The following is a 17,711-nucleotide window of genomic DNA, read 5'->3' as shown; positions in this document are numbered from 1 at the left end:
ATAACATTTTATTATAAACATCCTACAACTGTAACTAAGTTTTATTGATTAATTCATCCATAACGCAAAATACAAATTCGTGATCAGCAAACTAGCATATTTTGTGTTACGATTGTCAGAAATGTCATCGCACGACACAGCAGCCTATTAAAAAAGCCAGACAACAACATAGCCAATCATTGAAGGAGACGAGACTTGGGCTGTCACTTTCACTGCAGCCAAAACAAGGAAGTAAAGTAGTGGTCTAGATAGGAAAGTTCATCTATGTCACCCTTTCAACTTGCCTAGATGCAACATGATTTGTCTATCACTATGATGAATCAGTAGAAAAATAACTTTGAACGAAGTTGGCTAAACCGCGCTAGCTATCTACGCATGCCACGGTAGTTAAACGAATCCTGCCTGGTCGTCACAAGACCACGGGGCATGTGATATCGATCAGACCGGAGATTTTAAATTAGCTAGAAGCGAGCTAGCTGGGCTGAGAACATTTTCTCTACACTGATGATGTAGCAAGCCATTAGTCTAGGTCGCTCGCCGTCTCGGTAGCTCCCTTTCTGAACATATATTTTGGTGAGTAGTTAGCTTGGAAACGACGCAGAGATGGTTCACGTGTATAACTGCCACCCTTTCGCGTCCCAGCAAATCGTCCCCACCGAGCAGGAACCGGGGCCGGTGTGTTGTGGCGGCGGTGCCCTTTTCGTTGTGTCCGCCGGTGGATGCAAGATCGAGGCATATGATATGGGAGCAGACGGTTGTCCGCTGATCTGCCGTTTCGCCACCATGGGAACCGTGCAAAGCATTTTGCACAGCCAGATCGGTTAGTCTCTCTCCTCTCCATCTTGTTTGCGTTAACACATTACGTTGTTAATAATTCTTTAAACCGCACCAGTAATCTACTTCCAACACCAAGCCTGCTTGTTCTCCTCGTTGTCCATCTTATCTCATCGGTCTAGAGCTATGTCTCCGCACCCCTCTCTTCTCTTCTATTCAGGAGACTACCTGGTGACAATCGAAGAGAAGAACAGTGCCACCTACCTCCGTGCTTACACCAACTGGCGCTACCAGGTTAGTGCTGTGTGACATCCTGTGCTAGCGATGCTCCCCCTGTATGTACGGGGATCTTCCCTGTCTTGTCACCTCTCTTACACATGAAGGTCTGCATATTGCCCCAAGTTGTTAACTTTGTCTTTTGATGCTTTTTATTCGCTCATTCATTTACCTATTTGTTCCCCTCCATTTGTCGATCCATCTGTTGTATACGGCCATCCATCCATCCAGTCATTCCTTTCCTCCTTCGTCCGTCCTCCAGGCAGCCGAGAAGACCCGCGTAGGGGTTCGTCTGCTGGGCCACTTCCTGCGAGGCTCCTCCCTGCGCGGAGCTCCGAAGGAGCAGATGGAGATCATCGAGATCCCCCTGTTTGAGCGTCCGCAGTGCGTAGCCTGCTGCAGGCTCACCGGAGACCTGCTGGTGGGCTGTCCCAAGACCCTGGTCCTCTTCTCCCTGCGCAGGCAGTCCATCAACGCCAGGCCGGCCATCTTGGACTTTGAGCGTTGCCTCATCCTGCACCTCCCCGGTCTCTCCCCCGCTCAGGTAGGGGGAGGGGGGGGGGGGGGGGAGTAGAGGCTGGTGGGGGGGTGTGAGGGTAGTTCTGGGTCTTGGTGGGGGTCAGGGATGGGCGATCCTTTGGTTGTTGAGCCTTGCAGTTGGGCTCGTATCCAGTGGGATTGTGTTGTGTCCTCCCTGCCTGTAGGTGGCGTTGTGCTCAGGCTACGTGGCTGTCCAAACTGAACTGGAGGTGCTGGTGATGAAGCTGGAGAAGCTGTCTGGCCCTCAACCCTACAAGTCCGGTGACCACGCACAGGAACACTCCCTAGTCCCCAAGGATATGGTGACCGGAGACTCCCTGGACGCAGGTACTGCGACGAACGACACGCACCGCCGTAACGCCATACTGCACACATCACATGCAGGATGTGTGTGTGGGAGCATGTCGGTGTTTGTATACGTGTTCCAGCGGGCTGTGCTGACGGTAGAGCCAAGCTGAGGGTGACGTTGTGTCCCACTGGTGTTCCTTGTCCAGAGGGGAGGTCAGGAGAGGGGGCGGAGCAGGAAGGCTTCTTCATGTTCCCCAGACACCAGGAGCTACTGGGGGACAGAGCCAGGGATTGTGGCCTGGTGGTCACTCTGGAGTACACGGGCATGGAAGCCGAGGCCAAGGGCAGCTTCACCATCTCCTACCTCCTCTACAGGTCTGTGTGAGTGAGTGTGTGAGTGTGTGTGTGTGAGTGAGTGAGAGTGTGTGTGTGAGTGAGTGTGTGTGTGAGTGAATGAGTGAGAGAGTGTGTGTGAGTGTGTGTGAGTGAGTGTGTGAGTGAGTGTGTGAGTGAGAGAGTGAGAGAGAGTGAGAGAGAGTGAGAGAGAGTGAGAGAGTGTGTGTGCGCGTGTGCGTGTGTGTGTGTGTGTGTGTGAGTAGAGGGGTATGTGCGTGGCCCCTCCTAATGTGTGGTCTTCCCTGCAGGCGTTTCGCCCCAGATTTCTTCCAGGGCTGCACAGTGGAGGAGACACGCCTGCACTCGCTCCAGCTCCTGCCGGTGTTCTCCAGCAGTGAGTCACATGACCGCCCGCGCGCAACCCCCCGCCACGCCGCGCATCACACGCACCCTCACTCTAAAACACTGTGCCCCCTCCATTGGTCATCGTGTCTCCCCAGGAAACCAGGAAATCTCCGACGAGGGGGAGAAAGGGGCGGAGCCGACTTGTGTGTTCTGTTTCTTCTCGCTGCCCAACACTGGCTACGTGTACAGCGTGAGGGGCGGGGTCGAGCTGGTCTCCACCTATCAGTATCCAGAGAAGGCTCAACAGGCGGTGCTGACTGACGTCTTCCTGCACGTCATCACCAAGTAAGGAGCTGGTCTGGGGGGGCTGGCCCGGGGGGGTCAGAGGGCCCTCCGCTACCCCACCATGTTCCTTCCTTCTACATGTTGTGCTGTGTACTCACCATGTGTGTGCGTGTGTTTTCCTCTGTCAGGAACGCCCTGCAGTGTTTCTCGGTACGCTGTGCGTCAGTGGCGGCTAGAGCGGAGGACCCCTACATCGACACCACCATGAAGGTGAGGAGCAGAGCTGTGCCTAGCAACCTGCCTAGCAACCTGACCCAATGAACCTGTGGCCCCTACACATACACACACAGAGTACCCACAGAGAGAGGGAGAGAGAGGGGGGGGGAGGGGGTACAAAGTTCTCTCGAGACACAGAGAGACAGAGAGAGAGAGAGAGAGACAGAGAGACAGAGAGAGACAGAGAGAGACAGAGAGAGACAGAGAGAGACAGAGAGAGACAGAGAGAGAGACAGAGAGAGACAGAGAGACAGAGAGAGACAGAGAGACAGAGAGAGACAGAGAGACAGAGAGAGACAGAGAGAGACAGAGAGAGACAGAGAGAGACAGAGAGAGACACAGAGAGACAGAGAGAGACAGAGAGAGACAGAGAGAGACACAGAGAGACACAGAGAGACAGAGAGAGACAGAGAGAGACAGAGAGACAGAGAGAGACAGAGAGAGACAGAGAGAGACAGAGAGAGACACAGAGAGACACAGAGAGACAGAGAGAGACAGAGAGAGACAGAGAGAGACAGAGAGAGACACAGAGAGACACAGAGAGACAGAGAGAGACAGAGAGACAGAGAGAGACAGAGAGAGACAGAGAGAGACAGAGAGAGACAGAGAGAGACAGAGAGATGCAAATATAGATTGAGAGAGAGATGGAGTAAGAGACAGAAATAACATAAGGAAGGATTTTTTGGGGAAAGATTAAAGAAGTGCGTCTGGATGTGTGTCCGTGGCTTCCTGACTGGGTAACGGCAACAACAGCCCCTCAGTTGTGACCAGGGTAATGTAATAACGGATAATGTGATCCAGTGACGTGATAGCCATCTAGTCTGCACAGGCAGGAATTCAAGTTATCTTAGATTAGATTACCATGCTGCTCCATGATTGTATATTAGCACGTCAGCCCTGTTCAATCAAACCCTCTGTCCTGTAAAACAGATAAAAAAATACCCTCATTCAGTCATACATTTATACATCCTTTCTGAACCAACGAAATTACAGTATGTTAACGTGTGTGTCTGTGTGTGTGCAGGCCTGCCCACCAGCCACCATGGAGGTGTGCGCTCTCCGGATCCAGCTCTTCATTGGCCTGAAGGCTCTGTATCACGACGGCCATCACATCGCCCTGGTAACCGCGGCCGACATAGAGAACCCGGAGAACGCAGAGCGTGCGGCACGGCGGAACACGTAGGGGCCCTCTCTGATGCTGTGTGTGTGTGTGTGCGTGTGCGTGTGTGTGTGTGTGTGTGCAGGGCTCGCAAGTCACTTTTCCTCACGGTTGATGATGAGCTGTGTGTGTAACAGAGAGAGAGAGGACTTGTGTGTAACTGTCTCTGTTGTGATTGACGCTGTGTGACTCCTGTTGTAGCGAATCGAAAGACCACAGAACACTGACAGGCATCCTCCTAGCGGTAGGTATAGAGCCCTCCACCACGCCTGCTCTGGAGAGCTTCCTGTCCCGCCCCTTCCTGTAAGTCCTTTTAGACCTGCCCCCCCCCCTCCCCTCCCCTCCCCTCCCCACCCCCCTTCACCCAACCAGTAGAAGATGTGCCCCTCTTCTCCCTCTACGCCACTAAATCCAGTCTAACACGGCAGTAACACCCCTCTCCAGTCTCCACACTAACTGTCTGTGGACTCACAACAGTAGGACTGTGGACTCTAACCAGGCAGATGCATGAGACCCTTAACTATTCTGCTTCTTTCTGTGAACATGAAAGGCAATCACTGTCCCTGTAAGGATGTGGGCCCCAAGGCAGCACATGACCGAGCCCAGGGGGTAGAGCGGGGGGGGGGGGGGGGGTTATTGGGGGTAAGCCCTCTGTTGCTGCACTACATCTGGCCCAGGAGGCTGGAATCACAGAGTGCTCTACAGCACTAAGACACTTAGTCAGGGGGGCATTGGGAGTAATTACATCAGGCTGGTTATCAGCGTTGGCCCCATTCACAAAGCTTACACACACACACACACACATGTAATCAAGGCATTTGTCAAACTAACCTCAAAGAAAATAATTCCGATTTTTCCATTTCCCCTTTTAGGCTTGTGTCTTACCTCCGTTAAGTCCACGTTTGGTCATTTGCATGGTCGCGTTAGCGTCCTGTAAGAGTTACTCCATACAAGTCTCCTCATCGACTGATGCTACTTCCTGTTTGTGTTTGACCCTTGACCCCAGAACCAGGAAGTCATCCTACTCCAAGCCCAAGGAGCCCACTGAGGAGAGTCACGGATGGAACCTGTACGTCATCGACACCGTTCCCCCTCTCCAACTGTACCACGAAATGGTACGCTACCATGGTTACCTCCACAACTGTCAATCCCACCTATGCGTCCATTGTCCTATGTAGTGTACAGTTGTGTACACAGTACTGTGTGTGTGTGTCAGGTGGAGTATAGTAAGCGCTACGAGGAGACCAACCCCCAGTCCCAGAGCTGTCTGCACCTGCTGAGCGAGGCTCACCTGCTGCTGAGAGCCAAGCTGCTGGACCCCCTGCTGGGGAACCCTGTCCCTCCGCCCCCCAGCACGGAGCCAGACAGGCCCGCAGATGGAGCCCCAGACAGCCAGACTCTCAAGGGGGCCTTCAGGGAGAGCTGTGCCCAGCTAGGAGACTGCTTCAGCAGGTCAGAGACACCAGGGTGGTAGGGGAAGTGCATTCTGGATAACTGAAGTGTAATATTTACCCCTTTAACTAAGGAAGTCAGTTTACTAGACAGTCTCAGTTAAATATTAATAGATAGATGCGAATAGCCCGAATTTTCGTGTTTGCATTTGCTTTACATGAGCTGTCTGTCCTACTGCAGGTATGTGCAGAGGGACTGCCACCTGGCCCTGCCCTACTATAAGATGTCGGGCCTGTCAGTGAACGAGGTAATGGGGAGGAACCGACCCCAACCTGGCAACCCTGCCGGCTACGGCAAGGGCTTCCTGTTCTACCTCAAACACTCGCTGTACGAGGACACGGCTGAGGAGCTGAACCAGGTGAGGAGGGGGAGGAGAGAGGAGGGTGGGAGAGAGGAGGGAAGAGAGGAGGAGGGGAGAGAGGAGGAGGGGAGAGAGGAGGAGGAGGAGGAGGAGGAGGGGAGAGAGGAGGAGGAGGAGGAGGAAGAGGAGGAGGAGGGGAGAGAGAGAGAGAGGGAGAGAGGGAGGGAGGGGGGGAGGGGGAGGGGGGAGAGAGGAGGAGGAAGGGAGAGAGAGACAGAGGAGGAGGAAAGGAGAGGGGAGGAGAAGATTCTGAAAGTGCAAACGAGAGACGTATAAAAAATGATAAGCAGTGGGCTGGATGACCGAAACGTTATAGATCTGTCTGCTGTAACCCCCCCCCCCCCCCTCCCCTCCCTTCCTCCTGCTGTGTGTTCTAGGAGACAGCCGACGAGGTGCTGCAGGTGTTCAACAGGACGGAGGCCTCCCAGCTGCCCCGCGTCTGTGCCAGCCCAGCGCTGGTGAACGCCAGCCCGGCCGCGGCCCTCGCCCACCTGGACCGCCTGGAGGCCACCGCCGGGCCCTCGGTGCCCCTCACCCTCTCCAAGGCTGCTTTCGCCCTCCGCATGGGCAACCTGCCCCTCTACACGCATCACATGGGCCGGCACGCAGAGGTGTGTGTGTGTGTGAGTGTGTGTGTGTGTGTGTGTGTGAGCAAAGCAACCAGATCTATCGTCTTGACACTCCCACGAGATGTTGAGCAGCTGCTCCCTCTCCCCCGCCCAGATGCTGCAGGTGTACGGCTTCATCGAGGAGCCCCAGCTGCTGTTGCACGCCCGCGGCCAGCAGGTGGCGCCCACGCCCCTGGCTCGTCACCTGAGGGGGAGCCAGGACGGCCTGCTGGTGGCCGCCCTGGTGGCCCTGCACGAGAACAACAAGCTCAGACTGGACCAAGCCGACCTCCTCTTCCAGGTTGGTGACGAAGGGGTTGCGTGTGGTGTGCATTCTCTAGAACCTTCTTTTTACGACTCAACAGTGTCAACGGAGTCGGGTGGCTGCGCGGTTAGGGAATCGGGCTAGTAATCCGAAGGTTGCCAGTTCGATTCCCGGACGTGCAAATGACGTTGTGTCCTTGGGCAAGGCACTTCACCCTACTTGCCTCGGGGGGGAATGTCCCTGTACTTACTGTAAGTCGCTCTGGATAAGAGCGTCTGCTAAATGACTAAATGTAAATGTAAAATGTAACACAAGGGCATGTATGTGAATACAGCTTGTGTGTGTGTGTACAGGAGCTGTGTCCGGGCCAGACGGACGTCCAGGCCAGCCCTCAGCTCCTCGTGGACTTCTGGGAGGCTCTGCTCATGGCCTCGTCACAGGAAGCTGTCATCCAGGAGCTGCTGTTCCGTCTGGCCTCCGTCTACATCGACCGCCTCGCGCGCCGCCATCCTCACGCCGGCCAGCCGCTGAAGACCGCAGAGGACCTGGTACGGTCCGGGAGATAGGGTTGTGGTTTAGGTCTAGGGAGTCAGGTGGCTGAGCGGTTAGGGAATCGGGCTCGTAATCAGAAGGTTGCCGGTTCGAATCCTGGCCGTGCCAAATGAAGTTGTGTCCTTGGGCAAGGCACTTCACCCTACTTGCATCGGGGGGAATGTCCCTGTACTTACTGTAAGTCTCTCTGGATAAGAGCGTCTGCTAAATGACTAAATGTAAATGTAAGTCTGATGTACACAAACCGTTCTATTTATTGTGTTGTTTTTTTTTTCTACAGAGTACATTTACATTTTACATTTACATTTAGTCATTTAGCAGACGCTCTTATCCGGAGCGAGAGTAGAAACAGTAGTGTCGAAGAAAGTTAAGAGGTAAAGTGTGTGTGTGTGTGTGTTGCAGATCAACTCGTGTTCTCACTACGGCGTGTTGTATCCCTGGGTGAGCATCCTGACTCCAGCTCAGTTCAACATCGCCCACGACCACACGGAAGACCTGCAGAAACTACAGGTAGCTCCCTTTCTCTCTCCCCTCTCCTCTCCTGTCCTGTCCGCTCTGTCTCTCTCCCCTCCCCTCTCCTCTCCTGTCCGCTCTGTCTCTCTCCCCTCCCCTCTCCTCTCCTGTCCGCTCTGTCTCTCTCCCCCCCTCCCCCCCCTCTCTGCCCTCCACCCTCCCCCCCCTCTCTGCCCTCCACCCTCCCCCCCCTCTCTGCCCTCCACCCTCCCCCCCCCCTCTCTGCCCTCCACCCTCCCCCCCCTCTCTGCCCTCCACCCTCCCCCCCCTCTCTGCCCTCCACCCTCCCCCCCCTCTCTGCCCTCCACCCTCCCCGTGTCTGGGAGTCAGGTGGCTGAGCGGTTAGGGATTCGGACTAGTAATCAGAAGGTAGCTGGTTCGATTCCCGGCCGTGCCAAATGAAGTTGTGTCCTTGGGCAAGGCACGTCACCCTACTTGCCTCGGGGGGGAATGTCCCTGTACTTACTGTAAGTCGCTCTGGATAAGAGCGTCTGCTAAATGACCCCCCCATGACCCTGCTGTGATCTGTAACCTGCCGGTGGTGGGTGGTGTTGTTGTAGTCGCTCCTGTGCGGCCCTTCCCTGGACGCGTCGTCCGTCCTCCCCCTGCTGGATCAGCTGAGCCAGGACGACCAGGCGGGTCTGAGCGTGCACGTGCTCTGTGCCACCAGGCGGGGGCGCTACGAGAGCTCCCTCCAGCACCTGCTGGACCGCTGCCCCCAGGCCATCGTCCCCTACGCCAACCACGAGCTGCAGGACGCTCACATGGTACCCCGAAGCCCCCCGTCCCGGAACTCCACCATCACAGATTCGCACCATGAGTAGCACGAAGCCACCGTGGTACTCGACCCCTGACCTTTGAACCCCTCGGCCTGTCTCTTTGTGTCTCCTCCGCAGGCCCTGTGGTGGCAGAAGCTGTTACCTGAGCTGTGTGAGAGGACCAGAGCCTCCGGAGGACAGAACAGCATCTTACTGGCCGCTCTCAAAGGTGAGACTAGCTTGGGTTGACCCCTGACCTCCAGCCCCTTTCTGTCTGCACATCTGGGGCAACTGGATAAGTGTAGTCATGTGATGATGACTCTTTAAAGCCTGCCATTCTTATTGCTTACACCATTTTTTCCTCTATATGTATATAATTTTATTGAAATATTTATATATAGAGCTGTAAATAAGGAACTAGTGGCTAAGAGATTTTGCAACTGACTGAAAAACTCTGTGTCTCCATGACAACAGAGACCCTGGTGGTGGTTTCCATGGAGCTGAGTCCTCTGGAGTTCTTGGATCTGATGCCTGACGACGGGACGGCCCAGTTCTTCCTGCCTCACCTGCTGGAGTGCAGCCAGAGGAAGCTGCTCACCTGAGGGGGTGGGGCCTAAGAGGGGGCGTGGCCTATGGGAGGAAGCACTCAAATGGACATGATGGCAGGAGAAGATGAAAGAGTAGAGACCTACCAATGGGTTTGTCTGGATGTCGTTCCACTGATGGCTGTGCACCTATCAGGTGTGCTTGTACTACAGCTACCCCATAGAGGTGATGGGTGATGGGGTACTGGGCTGTCTGGGTCTCAACCAGGACCATGTGCTCAACTACTGACTGATCTGGACTGCTCTGGACAATCACTCTCTTACAGAATCAGGAAGATTACTAAATACTACTGATTATATACACACACACACGAGGAGTCTACTCAACATAGCTGTAGCTAACTGGATACTATAAATATTTATGCTGCATGAAAAGGCTGTATTCATCGTCAATGAAACAATGGCCGTTAAATGTTGTCTTTGTGAAATAAATTATGAGAAGTATTGGAGAGGTTCTTTTTCGAAAAGTTTAGTATTTGTAATAAGTGGGATGGTTGAACTCATAACTATCTTTATTCAAAAGGAGAATGAAAAGAACATTCAATGTAAAGCAATTCAACACATTTTGTTAGTGACCAGGGATTGATACACATCAACTGTGTAAATACTGAAGTGTTTGTATGATAACCACGTTCTCTGTGCAAAGTTAAAAGCAGTCTCGACTGACTGAACACCCCGTCCATCCTTGTCATCCAAAGAAGCCTTTCTTTTTGCCTGTGGAAGGAAACAGAGAGAAACATGGTAAACCATCTTGAGACAAGTCACACAAGCACAGTGTAGGCCTCCTGCCATCCAGACAAACAATTCATCTCAAATCAAAATGTATTTGTATAGCCCTTTTTACACGCAAGCATGTCACAGAGGGCTTCACATACGCCCATAGAACTGCCCCTCAACCAACCTAAACCCTCAAAACAATTCATCTCTACACACACACAGCCCCCCCCCCCCAACACACACACACCCTTCTCTGTTGCAGTGTAGATGGTGGTCATGCCCGCCATGATGTGATCGGACACGTGACAGTGCAGCAGCCAGGAGCCCGGGTACTGCGGACGCATCTTCACCGTCTGGAAGGTGGCGGGCGACAGGCCGAACACGTCCGTGCGATGGGACCGCCCGCCTAGCTGAGGGCGCCAGAGAGCACACGTCTCATTCCACACAGTACAGTCGCATCGCGACGCACTGAATACTACTCTGAGGTCTGTCTGTGTGTGTGTGTGTGTGTGTGTGTGTGTGTGTGTGTGGGGTGGGGGGGGGGGGGGGTTACAAGAGGCAGTACCTTGTATTCGAAGCTGTGCCCATGGAAGTGCACTGTGTGTATGTCCATCTCGTTGCCCATGCCCATCAGGTACCAGTAGACCTTATCTCCCACCTGCATGTCCAGACCCTGCAGGTTCCCAAACACCCTTCCATTGATTGCTGCAGCAAGGGGAGGGGGGGGGAGGGGAAGACAAGGTTGGGTGAGAAGTTAAGGTCTGGATCAGAGGAAGGGAGGGTCAAGCTGCCTTCTATGTCTAGAATCTAGATTCTAGACAGAATCTAATTTAGATCAAGATGGCTCGAGGACATAGTTTCCTCACTAGACAGTCTGTGTTGAGAAGTCAAGTGGCTCCAACCCTTTTTATTCACCATGCATCTTGTTGCTCTCCAAGAAGTCCTCGTTCTCCTTCAGGTTCTTGGGAGGGTTCTTGATGTTGGTTCGGATGTTGTCATCCAGGTACCACGACTCGTTCTCGTCAAACACCATGAAGAGCAGAGCAAACTCCTCCACTTCCTTCTTCAGGCCCAATGACCTCCCCCAGCTCCGCCTACATATCACCAGGGGACCAATCAAACCACTGTATAGGTCCTGTTGGATGGGTGAAGTCACACGTTAAATTCAGTCAAAAGTAAAAAATAAAAACCTGTATGGTTTACTGATTGTTGCACGTCAGGAAGAGATGACCCACCTTGTTGACATCAACTCTAGAGTAGTACGCTCCAACGGAACACTCCTCCTGAGCTGTGGTTGGACCAGCTGTCTTTGGAACGTACCATACGTACGTTTGGGTTTCACCTATAGGGGGGGGTGGTAGCACTTCCTTAAACAACTCCTCATTAAATGGAGAATAGGAACCCAGTACCAGCTCTGGCACAGTACCCCCTGAAATCTATCAGGATCTTACCAGGCTTGGTCTCCTTCACCGTGGGGCTGTCAGTCTTGACTCCATGAGCATCTATGGAGTAAGGTCTGCTGGCCATGTTCTTAAACACTATCTTCACCTTGTCGCCCACGTCCGCATGGATCATGGGGCCTGGGTGAGACAGGGCCAGGAGCGGGTTAGTGGGGAGGAAAACGCAGCGCTGACTGGTGGTTTTGACTTCCACGCCATTCATCTTACCCAGAATCCCCAGGTGCTCCATGTCGGCAGGCCTCTCCATCTGCTTGGTGAACTTGTCGCTGGTGAACTGCCTGTACACCACCTTCTTGTACTTGGAGCCGATGAAACGCTCCTGCTTGTCCAGGAATGCAGCTCCAGGGCTGGAGAGGGGAGAGGGGGGTGGAGGTCAGACAAAGCAGTCCAGGAGGAATTAAATCACAACAACGTAGTTTTCCAGGTTATGAGTCTGCCGCTGGGCACGTCTGTCACATGTTGGTGAGGGCCTTTGACATGTACAGCTGCTGCCCTGTGGCATCAAGATGAGAACCCTGCTAGGTGCTACCTGTTGATGAGGCCCTGGTACTGTTCCGTCTCCCAGGTACGGTTGGGGGAGTAGTCCCAGTCCATCTCCAGGGCAGCGACGTAGTAGGTCTTGGAGTGGAGCATGATCTCTGACTGTCTGTTGAAGACGCTACACTTCTCCACCGTGTAGTTAGCCCTCATCCCTCCTGTGTAGTGGTCTGTTGTCCTGCACACCACCTCAAACTGACCTGGACACACACACACACACACGTGACAGATTTACTCCTCATCTTCTGCATGAGATGGACTGGTTTGCGTGCGTGTGTGCTTGTGTATACGTGTGTGTGTGTTATTACCCATGCTGTCAGGCTCCATGGTGACTGTGTGGGAGATGTGTGGGAACACGCTGATGGTGTCTCTTCTGGTCTCTCTGTAAATGAAGCGGTTGCCATGGAAGTGAAGCCCGTGGACGTCTGTCTCGGTGCCCAGCCCAGACAGGTGCCACGACACCTTGTCCCCCTTGCACATGGTCAGCCCAGGTAGGTTCCCGTACATGAAACCGTTTAACGCTGTGGTGAACAAACCAAATAGAGATAAGTGTGTGTTTGTGTTCTGTGTGTGTGTGTGTGTGTGTGTGTGTGTCTCAGAGGACATCTACACTCACAGTGCATCTTGTTGGACTCCTGGAAGTCCTCATCGTCCTTCTTGACGGTCTGAGGGGCTTTGGTGAACTGTTTGATGTTGTCGTCCAGATACCAGCTCAGGTTCTCATCGAACACCGTGGCCAGGAGGTGAAACTCTTTGTCGAAGTTTCTCTGAAACATTGACATATTTAAGAATGCAACATTTCATTCACGGATACAGGATGTGGATAGACTTGTGTAGCCAAGGCGCACATATAAATGTTAGGACACACAATGTACAATACAACTGTTCCAATTGAAGAAAGACTGTACATAAATGCATCCGAGAGTGATGTTTTCCTGTACAGTCATCTACCATACTGTCCTACACTCCTACCTGCTTTCCCTTCTTTATGGTTTTGGGTTTGCAAACGAGGAGCGGACCGACCAGACCGGAGCTGGTGTCTCGGACGGGGTCGACAGCAGAGTAGTACAGGTAGGTGATGCAGTCTGCGTCGGTCTCCACCGGGCCGCCGCCCTTGGGCACCACCCACTCGTACGTGTAGGTGGTGCCTGGTTGGACGAGCGATGCTGGGGGTGGGGTTACAATTCCTGGGTGGAGAAAGAAAAGGAGTGTTCAGAATCGAATAATCGAAATCATCTCTTCGGCCTGTCGTCTGCCCGTCAGGGCCAGAAGAATCAATCATCTGAAAAGGGCATAGATAGGAGTGCGTCGGGAACAACTGAAAGGCTGTTTCTTTCTTGTCATGTGCAGTCGGTGAATCTGCTCAAACATGGACTGACTGACCACAGCTCCACAGGAGGACTTCAGTCTCTTACTGGACTCTGGACTCTTTCCTCCCTCTAAGCAAACAACAAAACATCTCCGGTTCTGTTGCATTTGGCCACGGTTTGGTTTAGCAAAACTGTTCCCTGTGGTCACAATGGTTACACAAGCACAGAGTGATCTGAAAACAATCTCCACCTGCTGACAATGTCTGCAGATCTGAGGAAAGTGAGGAGTGTGTGGTTTCGAGTCAACTTACTTGTCTCCTTCTTGATCTCTCTGAGTTTCTTCGCAGTGTGGGACTCTGTGAAGGTATAAGATGATGAAATGGTTTCAAAGCGGGCGAAAACCCTTCGTGTACAGTGAAACACCTCATGTATTTGCGATTAGCAATACATCGTCAAAAGAGGGTGTCAAGATACCAAATGTTCCACAAGGAATAAACAAATCTGAACTCCTCAACTCGATGAGCGGATCGATCTGCTGACCTTCCAGTTCATTGTAGTAGAGGGTTCCCTCCTGCTCGATGCTGTACTGCACCCCGTGTGGCTGAACGCTGTAAGGGCGCTTAGCGTTGTTCTTGAACACCACCTTGATGGTGTCCTCCTCCTCCGCACGGATCACCGGACCTGAGGTGGAGCAGGCCCGTCCATCAACACAACCGCCAGATCAACCTTACATTCCCTGATTGATTATCCATGATGTACGCCAGGGGTCTCTAACCCTCTTCCAGCAGAACTGCCTTCCTAAAGGTGTTTGCTCCAACCCCAGTTGCAGCTAACCTGATTCAACACATCAGCTAGTTATTAGAATCAGGTGTGCTGGATTAGGGTTGGAGTGAACACCTGTCGAAGGGAGCTCTCCAGGAAGAGGGCTGAAGAGGCGCCTAAGTATGCGGTGTACTGAATGACTACATACTCTGATGTACAAAACTTCATTACCCAGAATCCCTAGGTGCTGCTCCTCAGGTGTCCTATCCTTGCGCTTGGTGAAGGTGTTGTCGGTGTACTCCACATACCTGGCCTTCTTGTACTTTCCTCCAATCCTGTCATTCCCTCGCGCAAAGAATGTCTCAGAATCACTTCAGACAGAAAGAAAGAATAGTTTAGTTGGTTAAATGTCTTCATTTAGCATTTAGCTTTGGCGGCTTCAGCTTGCTATGTGGGTCCAGACCACGGCGTGGTGATTGTGTCGTGACCGTGGTGTGTTTAATGTCTCGTGTTTCTGTGCTACCTGTCAGTTGCCAGAGGATGTCCAGAGTTGAGGTTGTTCTGGGAGGGGGCGTAATCCCATAGCTCCTCCTCTGCCGCGATGAAGTACTGTCTGACCTCGCCGTAGGGGCGGGGCTTGTGCACATTGGGGAAACACTTCTTGACCTCAAACAGCACCTGCATGCCCGCTGACAAGAGCCGCAGCAAAGGAAGGGTTCATTGTATGCTACTGTACATGGTTAGCATGTGTGTAAATACATTTTTTGTTGTCAATGCTTTGTCAAAACAAGCGTGTTTTTGTCTGGTCTTGTTCTTGAGATGTACTTGGTGACTGTGGAGACTTACATTGCAGGTGGTCATTGACCTGGCAGGCCAGAATCCAGTTCCCTGGGTTGTCAGCAATCATCTCCACGTTGGTGAAGGTGGCAGGGAACAGGCTGACGGTGTCCGTGTGCCTGCCCTGGTGGGTGAGGATCTGCCCGTGGAAGTAGGCCGTGTGGACATCCATCTCGTTGCCCATCCCAAACAGGTGCCAGTGGATCTTGTTGCCCACACACATGCTGAAGCCAGGCAGGTTTCCATACATGTAGCCGTTGATGGCTGAAGGACCGGAGACCACAGTGGGTTAGGAGGGTGGATGTTCTGTGTGTATGTGTGTGGTTGTGTGAGCGGTTGTGTGTACGTGTGTGAGTCTCACAGTGCATGAGGTTGCTCTCCTTGAAGTCCTCGTCCTCCTTGTCCACCTTGAACGTGGGGCTGCAGTGAGTCTTGATGTTGTCGTCCAGGTACCAGCTCATGTTCTCGTCCGACACGGTGAACATCAGAGCGTACAGGTAGTCAGCTGACTTATCTCCATGGACGTCCAGGGTTCCTGGACATAGACAGATGGAGTTCTAGATCTACACCTGCAGACGGGACCTCAACCACAGCTACTCTATGGGCGATGCATTGTTACGACTGGTATCCCTCACAACTGAGACATTTGATACACCTTATGTCAACAGTAAATAATAGGGTTTTTTTTTATATTGAAGGACTACTTGAACATAAACAGTTCCTATAGTCGTCCAGAGAGAAGCCTGTACCTTTCTTGCAGATGATGAGGGGTCCTACGAGGCCTGAGGCGATGTCTTTCGGAGCGCTGGTGTGGGAGTGGTAGAGCCGCGTCAGACAGTTGGTGTCGTCCTCCGCGGGAGCGTGGTTAGACGGGAGCTGCCAGTGATAGGTGTAGCTCTTCCCAGGATCCACCTTGTCCCCGTGCTTGTCCTCTGGTCCCGTGCCATCCGGGTACAGGGCGCCTGGGGAGCGAGAGAAGAACCAGAGGGAGTCACGGAAGAGTTGGGTAAAAATGTAACATTTTATGAAGCATTTCTGAGATAGACAGATTACGAGATGATCAAGTCTTGCCCTTGACACTCGGCCCCCCCTCATGACCCCCATCTCTACCCCCACCCTTTTGGAATCCTCCTCACCCCCTGGGTACCCTGGCCCTCTGGCCCTCTGGCCCTCTGGCCCCCTGGACCTCTGGCCCTCTGGCCCTCTGGCCCCCTGGACCTCTGGCCCTCTGGCCCCCTGGCGCTCTGGCCCCCTGGCCCTCTGGCCCCCTGGCCTCCTGGCCCTCTGGCCCTCACCCTCGTTGGTCTTGTTGTAGCTGACTCCGTGGGGGTGCATGGAGTATGGTCTGGAGGCCATGTTCTTCAGGTGGACCACCAGGGTGTCTTCTTCCTCGGCGGCCAGCAGGGGGCCCAGGAAACCCAGCCACTTGGGCTTCTCTATCTCCTGCCTGTAGGTGGCGTCGCTGTACTGCAGGTACACCGCTTTCTTGTACACTCGGCCAATGCGCTGGGGGCCTTTCTCCAGGAAGGTGGCGGCATGTCTGGAGTCAGGGAATAAAACAGGTCGGTTTGGGGGTGCAGATCAGATTTAGATCTAGTGGTCTGGTCTAGGGCAGGTTCTTGAAGTTCAATCGTGAAAATCTTTGTTTTAGGCATTTATTGAGTAGAAATCAATAGGGTGAGGCGTTGTGTCGACACATCTGACAGACCTCCAGAGGGGTCATTCAGCTGACATGTTGGCTCGAGCTCTCTGCTTGATCTGGCTGTGTGACCTGTGCTCTGTGTAATTTTAGCGCCGTATGTCTAACGTTTCGGTACGCGTAACATGCTATGTTTATCTGTTTTCTTTACAAAAGAATATGGATCTAAAACTTAATTCAATTATCTTAATGTGATAGGTCTGTGTCATCGCATTGCACGTGGTGCACAAACAGTATCGTTTTGTTTGAGCAATCCAGTAACCACTAAGGTAATTGCATTGTAAAGACAATAAAAAACAGCATCAATCAAAAGTAACACATCCTACAGATAACAGCAATCTATTGACCAACTAATGTATATTATCTTGGAAATGAAGACCACGGTATATATATATATATGCTTTTAATTCTCAATAGTACTCACTCATCTTCCTTCAGAGTTTTGTTGAGGATCATGTTGACCCCATGAGGAGCGTAGTCCCACTGCACCTCCTTAATCCCAATAAAGTACTCCCTGGTGATGCAGGACACAGAGGCTGCTCCCCAGAGGAGCAGTATCAGGGTGGCTGGAAAAAACCCCATTCTGGATCTTCTCTGGGTCATCTCCCCTCCACAGCGCCTTTATAAGACAGCCGCTGACTGACGCCTCCAACCAGCCTATCAGAGCCTGGACAGAGTGTCATTGATCCCACAACAGACATCACGCACGACCTTTGACCTTCCGCTTGATTAATGAGACAGCTCTCTGCCATTCTCCCTGTCATTTCCTGCTCCTTGTTTGGGTAGAAAAGAAAACAACAGCCTCAGTTGTTTGCTTTGTGATACCCAAAGTGCCTTGCACCAGACACACATACACACAGAGGCCCATTCTTTCACAAAACTGTATTTTCTGGCAATATTACTCTTCCAATGTTGTGTTGCAGAGGTGAAGCACTCTACCACACCCCAACCATGATGGGTTAATGTCTTAGAAGGCGTTATATAAATACACTTTAT

At 52.6% G+C, this 17,711-nt stretch overlaps 3 protein-coding genes across 5 annotated transcripts in view; 1 reads left to right on the top strand and 2 right to left on the bottom strand.

Moving 5' to 3' along the window:
* The window catches only part of si:ch211-284e20.8 (uncharacterized protein LOC563738 homolog), a 62,835-nt gene that overhangs the window by 43,373 nt on the left and 1,751 nt on the right, over nt 1-17,711 (bottom strand). The window lies entirely within an intron of this gene.
* hps3 (HPS3 biogenesis of lysosomal organelles complex 2 subunit 1) lies at nt 195-9,867 on the top strand. Of its 3 annotated transcripts, XM_062450217.1 has the most exons (20): nt 196-820; nt 995-1,068; nt 1,313-1,594; nt 1,755-1,917; nt 2,085-2,253; nt 2,523-2,608; nt 2,715-2,904; nt 3,033-3,114; nt 4,145-4,299; nt 4,481-4,582; nt 5,286-5,394; nt 5,496-5,731; nt 5,912-6,089; nt 6,470-6,703; nt 6,816-7,001; nt 7,319-7,513; nt 7,920-8,027; nt 8,591-8,797; nt 8,927-9,017; nt 9,263-9,867. In XM_062450217.1, the coding sequence occupies exons 1-20, from the start codon at nt 604-606 to the stop codon at nt 9,388-9,390; spliced, it is 3,192 nt and encodes a 1,063-aa protein (XP_062306201.1). In that variant the 5' UTR covers nt 196-603; the 3' UTR covers nt 9,391-9,867. The 3 variants fall into 3 exon arrangements, with proteins under 3 accessions (XP_062306203.1, XP_062306201.1, XP_062306202.1); XM_062450219.1 differs by lacking the exon at nt 4,481-4,582 and having other exon boundaries at nt 195-820; nt 1,755-1,944; nt 2,100-2,253; XM_062450218.1 differs by lacking the exon at nt 4,481-4,582.
* Nucleotides 9,888-17,343, bottom strand: cp (ceruloplasmin). Its single transcript, XM_062450216.1, has 20 exons — nt 17,140-17,343; nt 16,312-16,556; nt 15,766-15,978; nt 15,378-15,551; nt 15,026-15,280; nt 14,703-14,868; nt 14,411-14,550; nt 13,958-14,098; nt 13,729-13,773; nt 13,080-13,294; nt 12,724-12,874; nt 12,416-12,628; nt 12,100-12,307; nt 11,778-11,917; nt 11,562-11,690; nt 11,346-11,452; nt 11,026-11,245; nt 10,676-10,815; nt 10,358-10,520; nt 9,888-10,107 (listed from the first exon to the last, which is right to left on the bottom strand). Exons 1-20 carry the CDS (start codon nt 17,316-17,318, stop codon nt 10,082-10,084), a joined length of 3,270 nt encoding a protein of 1,089 aa, XP_062306200.1. The 5' UTR covers nt 17,319-17,343; the 3' UTR covers nt 9,888-10,081.

Source organism: Osmerus eperlanus, chromosome 24, assembly GCF_963692335.1.
Source record: "Osmerus eperlanus chromosome 24, fOsmEpe2.1, whole genome shotgun sequence".
In the NCBI taxonomy this organism is placed as follows: domain Eukaryota; kingdom Metazoa; phylum Chordata; class Actinopteri; order Osmeriformes; family Osmeridae; genus Osmerus; species Osmerus eperlanus.
This window is presented reverse-complemented; position numbering and strand designations above follow the sequence as displayed.